Source organism: Paroedura picta, chromosome 5 (assembly GCF_049243985.1).
Source record: "Paroedura picta isolate Pp20150507F chromosome 5, Ppicta_v3.0, whole genome shotgun sequence".
In the NCBI taxonomy this organism is placed as follows: Eukaryota; Metazoa; Chordata; class Lepidosauria; order Squamata; family Gekkonidae; genus Paroedura; species Paroedura picta.
In genome coordinates, this window is record NC_135373.1 from 92,768,134 (window position 1) to 92,777,744 (window position 9,611).

General features: G+C 44.1%; 1 protein-coding gene across 3 annotated transcripts; it reads left to right on the top strand.

The window, feature by feature from the left end:
• Positions 1 to 1,372: 1,372 nt before the first annotated feature.
• On the top strand, positions 1,373 to 9,391 carry MRPL42 (mitochondrial ribosomal protein L42). 3 transcript variants are annotated; one of them, XM_077339040.1, is made up of 6 exons: positions 1,373 to 1,532; positions 4,691 to 4,847; positions 5,787 to 5,850; positions 6,353 to 6,437; positions 8,428 to 8,591; positions 9,250 to 9,391. In XM_077339040.1, exons 2-6 carry the CDS (start codon positions 4,766 to 4,768, stop codon positions 9,293 to 9,295), a joined length of 441 nt encoding a protein of 146 aa, XP_077195155.1. In that variant the 5' UTR covers positions 1,373 to 1,532; positions 4,691 to 4,765; the 3' UTR covers positions 9,296 to 9,391. The 3 variants fall into 3 exon arrangements, with proteins under 3 accessions (XP_077195155.1, XP_077195156.1, XP_077195157.1); XM_077339041.1 differs by having other exon boundaries at positions 1,398 to 1,532; positions 4,688 to 4,847; XM_077339042.1 differs by having other exon boundaries at positions 1,470 to 1,532; positions 4,635 to 4,847.
• The last annotated feature ends 220 nt before the right edge of the window (positions 9,392 to 9,611 follow it).

Consider the following 9,611-nt stretch of genomic DNA (forward strand, 5'->3'; position numbering starts at 1 on the left):
TTTAGGCGGTTTAAAGATAGTTTTCCTTACATCCCCTTTCAGTTTACTTTTTTTTTGCTTTTGAAAAGCTCATTTTAAACATTACTGTGCCATGTTTTCAAAAGCAAAGAAGTAGTTTTCAACTCACAACTTTCTGATTTTCGCGCTGGCATCTTACTAATTGAGGTACACAGCCTAGGTTGAAGTTTTAAGCTAATAAACAGCTTATGAAGTTTTCTCCAAATAGTTTTTAAAACACACACACACAGCAGTGCTATGCCTCAATAGAATAATTTTTTAAAAAACTGAACAGCTGAGGACCTGGTTATTTTGTATCCTGCTTTTTATTAACAAAGGGAATCTCAAAATGGCTTACAATCACCCCTCCTCTCCCCACAACAGACATCCTGTGAGCCAGGTAAGGCTGAGAGAGCTCTGAAAGAACTGTGTTGGCCCAAGATCACCCAGCTGGCTGCATATGGAGGATAAGAAACAAACCTGGTTCTCCAGATTAGAGGGTGCAACTCCTACACCAACCAAGAATCCAACTTACCAAGTTCCCCCAGGCTAAGAGTTTGTGATGGGCCCAATTAGTCTAACAAGTTTCTATGGTAGAAGTGAGGATTCAAACTAGAAGAAGAGCTTTTTTTCCTACCCTACTTTTTACTACCCGAAGGAGTCTCAAAGTGGGTTATAATCACTTACCCTTCACTCTTTCTCTCCCCTGTGAGGTAGGTGAGGATGAGAGAGCTCTGAGAGAACTGTCAGTGGGCCAAGGTCACCCAGCTGGTTTCACATGGAGGAGTGGGGAATCGAACCCAGTTTCTCCAGATTAGAGACCACCACTCTTAACTACATCACACTACATGTGCCCAGAGTTAGACTTCACTCCAGATCTTAATTTTACTCTCACTAGAGTTGACCATTAAAAAACAGCTGCTGCAAATATCCCTGGCAGAAGTCTGCTCTGTCACCATTAGCAGATGCCCAAGTTTCTAATTTGTATTTTGCCAGGAGATCAGTTGTAATAGCAGTAGATCTCGACCCACCACCTGGAGGTTGATCACCTCAGCCATCTTCCCTGCCTCGCTGTAAACCCGAACACCGATTACAGAGCAAGTCCCACTGAAACATACATGTTTAAGATTGCACTGTGAGTATACTCTGTTCAGTTCACCATTTGCCCACTAGACGGGAAAAGCAGACAAACAAACAGCTATCCCCCGTGGCTTCTTTGTTTCCCTTCAAGCTGTCCTCTTGAGTCTTGAATCGCTGCCTGGCGCACAGGAACTTATCATTAAACCTCTCGTCACACACACCCAATCCCAGTGCGAAACAAAGTTATCCAAGTTGTATGGTGGGCAGATGTTCACTCCACTAAGACCGGCCAAGGATCATAGAGACTGTCTTCTTAAGAGTTCTCAAGTGGACTACATTTCCCAGCATACCTCAGACACAGCCGGACGTTGATTTTTTTTTTTTTTTGCCACAAAGGAAGGTGCTGCGGGCTTCTCTGGCGCAAGATGGCTGCGTGCTCGGCCCGGTTTATTCAGGTAGGATCTCCCTCCTATTTTTCCCTTTCCTGCAGGGTTCGGAGCGACCTGAGTTGGTGCGAGCAGGTGGGCGAGGGACAGGGCGCCTCGAAATGGCCAGGCTCAGCCTAGCGCGGCATGCGGGGGTGCCATGCCTCGTGGGGAAGGGCTAGGAAGGCCGCCCGGGGGACTGCCACTCGCTAGGTGATCTCGAGTCAGCATGAGCGGATCCCAGGAGTTGGTTTGAGGATTAAGCGGGGGAAGAGGAGTGCTGCATGTGCTGTTCGGACCTCGCCAGGAGAAGGGTGAGATAACAACGGATTCACAGCGACCCTTTAAAGAACGGGTGGCTTAACTGTGGCTCTCCAGATGGCCATGGACTACAATTCCCATGAGCCCCTGTTAACATCATGCTGGCTTGGGCTCATGACAATTTTAGTCCATAGCCATCTGGAAAGACACAGTTGAGCCACCCTGTAAAGCATAAGGGCCTGCTTGTGGCAATGCAGTGTCTGGAATGCAAGGGGCAATTTAGTTGGTTTCTTTAACTGGCATCGTAATTGAGTTACAAAGAAGTGCCTTTAGGGCTCCTGCTAAATACTCCTTTAACCGGCACTGTTGTCAAGGTGAAACACCCAGACTTAGAAGAAATTTGGAACCTATGGCAGTGACTTTATAAAGGAATTTGTGTTCCCTTTGGTAGTAATAGGACTACTATATCAGCTGATGGCTGGGTAAAGTGTTGATCTACTAGGAAAGAGCATTCTGTTGTGTAGTCATGGCCTAGTTGGAACCTGATGTAGCTATCACTGCATGCAGCTATTAGCTGCTATAAGCAGGGCTGGTCACTGCACAGCCAGTCTGCCAGTATATTGGCCCCCTGGGCCACAGATGCTAGTATTGCATGGCTGGGCACATCTTATGGGTATTTCTTTCCATTGTTGACATGTTTAAATTGAGCCTTAGCTATACTGATTGGAAGTGATTCAGGTGAGCAGCTGTGTTTGTTTGAAACAGAAGAACAAAGTTTGAGTCCAGTCTTCAAACCAACACAATTTTATTCAAAAAATTAGCTTTCCTGTGCATGCGCACTTGTATCTGAAGTATGCATGCATACAAAAGCTTATATCTTGAATAAATTCAGATAGGAAGTCTGAAAGTACAAGTCCAGTTGATGGTGACAGTAAGGTAAAGGTATCCCCTGTGCAAGGACCAAGTTATGTCTGACCCTTGGGGTGACGCCCTCTAGCGTTTTCATGGCAGATTCAATATGGGGTAGTTTGCCATTGCCTTCCCCAGTCATTACCGTTTACCTCCCAGCAAGCTGGGTACTCATTTTACCGACCTTGGAAGGATGGAAGGCTGAGTCAGCCTTGAGCCATCTCTGGGATTGAACTCCCTGCCTCATGGGCAAAGCTTTCAGACTGCATGTCTGCTGCCTTACCACTCTGCACCACAAGAGGCTCTAATGGTGACAGTAAGGCATATTAATTATACTCATTTAAAATATTGCAACCTTTTAATCAGTGGTTAAGGAAAACTTATTTTAACAATCCTTGAATTCCCCAAATATAGTTAAAATAGCACTGTAAATGAGCTCCCACACGTGTGGCATTGTAAATAACTTGTTTAGCATGCCTTATTAAAAATCCTTCCTACATCTTCACCTGGATACAATTCTTACTGCCAGAGGCAAGCCTAGGTTGTTATATGCCGGTTGGTTTCTGCAACCGACGTTTTTTATGACATTCTATTTTTAAACTTCTCTTGTATTTTGCCATGAGGAAAAGGAGCACATTCTAAAACCTGTTTTATAGCAATAATAATGGAGAGGTAACTATTTTGAAAACATTTGCAATACCATCATAATAATTACATCTCTGACACCCTTGCATTTACTGTGCAATGCCATGGGAAATTTCCATGGGGATTTGCCATACTCTGTGCTCCTAGCTCAGTGGGCCCCAACCCCCAGTCCGGGAACCGTGACCGGTCCGTGGATCAGTTGGTACCAGGCCGTGGCTCCTCCTCATCCTCCTCCTCGGTTGCTGCCTCGGGGGCTGCCCTGCCACTCTGCCACCAGCTCACCTTTGGTGCTCTCCTGCAGCCGCCATGGCTGGGGCTCCCCTTTGGCATGGCACTGCACAGCTGCTGCTGGCAGAGCCCCCCAGCGGGCAGTGGGAAGTCAGGGGAACAAGCGGAGCAGGGACTCAGGCGGTGATGGCGACGTCCCTCGGCCAAAGACTACCCCGCCCCCCGGGCCTCAGTAAAATTGTCAAGTGTTGACCGGTCCCCGGTGATAAAAAGACCACTGTCCTAGCTGACTGAAAGAAAATCTTCTGGAGTTTTCTGTAGAATTTGCTAAGTGCTCTGCAGGTCAGGTTGTTCTTACTCACTTTGATTTGGCCACCACATTGGATGTAGTACAATTTCCAAGTATTTCTCTTGAGCTATTGCCTCCACAAATGTTTTTTGTAGTCTGAAGAGACCTGGGAAGGTGGTGCCTTCCACTTTTATGTTTATTTTGGCTGAGAGTAATCCAGAGGCTGGGTCCAGAAGGTGGTGAATGCTTTGTGAGAAGAAGAAATGGCCCTCCTGGCTGCCTTGAACAAAGAAGACAGTGAAACCACTCCTGAAAACCTGGTTGATTTATATCAGTCATTTACCTGTCTCTTGTTTGGGGCACAGTTCCTCAAACATTTCTGGATGATATGGACTATCTGGAACCATTTAAAGACTTGCTTCAACCCTAGGTTTAGGACAGAGTGTGCTTTGGTTGCCATAGCTAGTTGCGTTTAGACAAAGAGATGACATTGTGAGGGTCGCGTGTTGCTAATTCTGGATCTTTAGTGGTCATTGAAACCATTGGCCTTGATGTCCTCCTGGATCACTTTTCTGGGTTATGAATTAGAAGCACAGCAAATTCCAAAAAATGGTGCTAATAGATCCTTCCTCCATGAAGTTTCATTAATGTTATAGGAGTCACAGCCTTCCATTTTAAATTCTATGTTATTTAATGTCTTCCTAAAACTTTGGGGGAAAAGCTGGGTAGGGTTTGGGGATATGGTGCCCATCAGTACACTGAGCTCAGAGCTAATATCTTCATTGCTTAAAACGTTACAGAATGAGTGAGCTTTGGATCTTGACTAATGCACTGACAAACGGTTGACTTCCAGCAGTGGTGAAACCTGGATTGACCTGCACAGCTCCCCTCCAAACAACGTCTTGAAGTGCTGCTGGTTTTGCCTGCTGGTATGGCTGTAGCATCCAAAAGGGCTGTGTTCACTGCTGTGGGAACATGTGTCAAAGCATTCACAAGGCGATCTCTGACATTTGGTAAGGATTGTAAACCTTTTAAAATTAGATACTAGCAATGTTCTTTTTCTTTTGGCAAGGGGGGTGGGTCTTATCACAGAAGTGCTCCCAAAAGTTCCCAAACAGCTGAGTATTCTGTGGCATACAGGGCTTCCTGTTTTCTCTTCTCATACAATGGGGGGCTTATATCGTGCACAGAGTAAGCTGCTGCCACAATGGCAGAAAGAGGATTGGCAACGTAGGCAGCTTGGTTTAGCCAGAGAGAGAGCAATGTTTCTTGGCCTCAGGTGAATTTGACTGGGTAGCCTGGCTGCAGCCAAGGTTAGTTATTTGCACTCAGCTTGGCTAAGAAGATGTCTCTGTCAGTTTGCAACAAGGGGTAAATTCCAGAGCACTATGTATAAGAGCAGAAACAATGGATATAGAGGAGCAAAGGATAAACTGCTGGTGAGGATGGGTGAATAAGGGCCAGTGGGAGCCTTCCTCTCCCTCTCTGCTGCCCTCAGTTCCATGAGAACTGCCGAAAGGATCCCTCCAGCTACTCATGTTTCTATGGCCTTGCCAAATCCTCTTCATGAGGCTTTATGGAGCATGCCTCCTGCCTCCTCCTGCATACCATGGGAGAATGGTGGATGGTTTTTCTTTTGTTTTTTGCCAGCAACTTCCAGCATATGTGGTAGCCCAGTATTGGACACTGGGGTCAAAAGACTATCCTTCAGGCTAAGGAAAGTCATTTCTACCACTAATGATCTGTGTGCATTATGTTTGCTTTTCTTTCAAAGCACAATGGAAAGGGGAGCTGTTTTTGAGAGGAGATAATGCTTCAGAGTGGACGTGTGCGCTGGGCCTTCAGTTAGATGACTATCATTTGATACTCATTGTAATGAAAGCAAGTACACATAATACTCCACTGTGTTTATACAGTGTCCACTTTACTCAGCTCTTGTTTCCCCCCCCCAGACTCTGCTGTGTATTGTTCTTGCAACAAATCTACATATTCAGCTCTTCCGGAGGACTACAATTGGTATGTATTGCATCAGAACTCAATGTTCAGTTCAGATGTCTGCCAAATAGCAAGGGTGACACTAGAATAGTTGTTGCTGTAGGGGCTCCATTTATTTTGTGCCTGCCTGTCTCAGCTTTTAGCTTTGTCTATTGGAATCCGCCTGCAAACATTCACTACTTTGGCATATTTGTACTGATAATATTATTATTTTCCTTATTTATACCCCACCTTTCTCACTCCTGGAAGCCCAAAGCAGCTCACATTTTTCTCTTCTCCGTCCTATCCTACTCACAGTGCTCATGCGATTCATATGGACATTCCAATTTATTTGAAATGTTTCTGTCCCACTTCTTAGATAAGTCTTATGGATACTTTTACAGCTGTCTGTTGCTCTTGAATCAGTGGGATTTACATGTGCATTGCTTGATAAACTGACTAAGCTGCATGTTTTCAAATGTATTTATCCAGCAGTTCTAGGAAAATGTCAGTCAAAGGAATTTAAATTGCTTTCTCTTTTTAGCAAAGTGGAGCTTGCTGTGACATCGGATGGAAAGACCATAGTTTGCTATCACCCTTCAGTGGACATTCCATATGAACACACAAGGGTATGTGAAATCTTACCTAGAAAATGAGCCTAGTCTCGGTTTAGAAGAATTGGTTCTTATACCCCATTTTTCACTACCCAAAGGAGATTCAAAGCAGCTTGCAATCGTCTTCCCTTCCCTTTCTCCAAAACAGACACCCAATGGGGTAGGTGGGGCAGAGAGCACTAGCAGGACTACTCTGTGAGAACAGCTCTCTCAGTGCTGTGATGAGCCCAAGGTATATTGCAACTGCATGTAGCTGGCTGCATGTAGAGGAGCAGGGAATCAGACTCACCAGATTTAAGGCCGCTGCTCGTAACCACTACACCAAGCTGGCTTCTTGGGAGCTGGCCATTTTCATTAGTTATAAAAGGAACCAAATGGACTTGTGTAAACCGGTCAGTCCTAGAGGAGATCAGCCTTGACTGCTCCTTAGAAGGCCAGATCCTGAAGATGAAACTCAAATACTTTGGCCACCTCATGAGAAGGAAGGACTCCCTGGAGAAGAGCCTAATGCTGGGAGCGATCAAGGGCAAAAGAAGAAGGGGACGACAGAGAATGAGGTGGCTGGATGGAATAACTGAAGCAGTGCGAGCTTAAATGGACTCTGGGGAATGGTAGAGGACAGGAAAGCCTGGAGGATCATTGTCCATGGGGTCGCGATGGGTCGAACACGACTTCACACCTAACAACAACAAGGACTTGTGTCGAAAATAACTGAACATTTATTTTTAGTTTGGCAAAAAAAAATAATAAGATGGCTGAGAAACATGATATTGGATACAGTGTAGTAAGTGGATAGACTGTTCTTTCATTCCCAAACACAGGAACTCAATTTAGGAAAATTAACTATTTCACATCATGAATTCATTGCTATCAGATTTGGATGGCCACTAGGGCTATGCCAAACAAACCCTAACAACCCAGTATTGGGGGGGGGGGGATCCAGATATATTGAATCTGGAAAATATCAGTATTTTCCGATATTCCTGAATATGGTATTTGGAATCGGTAAATATTCAGGAATCCTGATTTTTTTTTCAGCTCCATTATATCCTATGGGACAATTATAATAAATGGTCCCCATCTGTTCCACTTAATATTTCTGATAAGGCCGAAGAGGAGGAGCTGGTCTCATGGCTTAAATGCCACTCAGCGCTTAACATGCATTCAGGGTGGCTGCCCTGCCCTGAGTGCCTCCTCCTCCAACTGGCTTGCCTGTCTATCCAGCGGTCACCTTCAGTCCCCCACCCCTAACCACCCCCTCCTCCTTCCATTTGCCTCCGAGGCTTAGAGGCTGTAGGTCTCTGCTGCGTGAGAGCTGGCCCTGCCAGTGAGTTCCCTTCCCTGGGGTCTTCCCGGGCCTGCAGGCTTCCCAGGTTCAGGGGGGATGGAGAGACCATCCACATAGTTCTTCCACCCTCACCCCCCCCAATCTAGTGCCCATTGTATTCCTGAATGCAATGAGCTTTGTCCCTATTAGGGTATAATGGTGAATTGATCCAGGAGTATCTGGGGTTTTTCGAGGTAAAGACACCAATTTTGTACCATTGGTACTGGTGCCTCTACTAAAAATCACAACTTTAAAGATTGGACACCCCAAAGAAGGTGTCCCCATTCTCCATGATTTCCAGTGGAAGGAGCAGGGGAAAGGTGTTTAAAGGGAATTATGATCCTTTTAAATGCCTTCTCCAAGCTACAACTTTGGCTTAGAGTAATGGCCTTCCTAGAAGCATCAGGTTTTTCACTGTTAATGCTGGAATGGATGGGCTTCTGATCTGATTCAGCAAAGACTTTGTTTTCATTTTAATACTTCTTTGCATTGCTTTCTCTCCAGGTTCCCAGGTGGTAAGATTTTATTTGTGCATAGTTGTGTGTGTGTATATAATCACTCTGCAACCTGGTTTTAAATACCTGCAAAACTGTGCAGAGATTTATGGCTTCTTTGTCAAAGAACAATAGTAGATTTCTCCAGTAATATTTGGTAATATTTTGGGTGGTTTGTTGACAGCCTATTCCACGGCTAGATCCAATGGATTTTAAGGAAGAAACACATGATCAGGTGCTGAAATCTAAGTTGAATGTAGAAGATCTTGGGAACAAGCAAGGTCCGACAATTGAGGAACTTAGTAAAATGTTTTATACAACAAAACATCGCTGGTATCCAGTGGGGCAGTAAGTATTTACTTAAGACATAATGTGGGAAACTGTTCGGGAGACCTTTTAATATACCAAGTGTGATGCTTTTATCATTACAGTATAATTAATAAATGCTTTATTACAGGGGTTCTCAAACGTACATTGCATCTTCTGGGGTGGTCTTCACTGAATGTGAGTGACCAGGGATATGTTGGATTGCTTCTCATACTTATGGTAATATGGTGGTAGAAAGAAAGTATTTTCAAGTTGCAGCTGAGGCTATCTATAGGATTTTCAAGGCAAGAGTTTTTTAGAGGTAGTTTGCCATTGTCTGCCTCTGCGTAGTGACCCTGATTCCCTTGACCAGAGTAAAATTGCTTTTCCCAAATAGACAAATGCTTGAAGTGAGGCAAGACACGTCGTGCTAATGAACTGGTTTGTGTAGTATTACCCGTAGTTCATGCAGGAGACAACAGAATAAACTTTTAATCCTTTTTCAGTTTCTAAATTATTGGAATAGGTGAGAAGCATCTATAGAACACTCAAAATATATAGAATATACAAAGAAGTCATGGACTAAATGAATTGTACAGTTTCAAATTAAAAAATCTAAACTGTCAAGCATTTTAAACGGAAATGCTTAACATCTGACAAAATATGAAGATGTTTTCATTTTAATTTTTTTCCCTTCAAGGTATCATACTAGACGCAAGAAAACCAATACGCCCAAAGATAGGTGAACAGGGGAGTGTGTGGTTCGCTTTATCTTTCCTGTCATTGAAGAAAATTCCTCAACAGATGGGATATATGTTATTAAAATGTTTTCTATCCAAAAACTTGCCATGTGACTTAATTCTTTGCAGAATGTTGTTTGATTTATCTTGATGCCTAATTTAGAACATGACAATTTGAGCAAACAGGTTTCAGACTGATTAAAATAGATCTCTTGGAAAACACTGGCAAATCCTGCAGCTGACAGAATAGTTGTGTTAAAACTGGAGCTGAAATTCAAGGCATCTTTGCAGTGAGATGTGAGCAGGAGCCAGACGTCAAGAA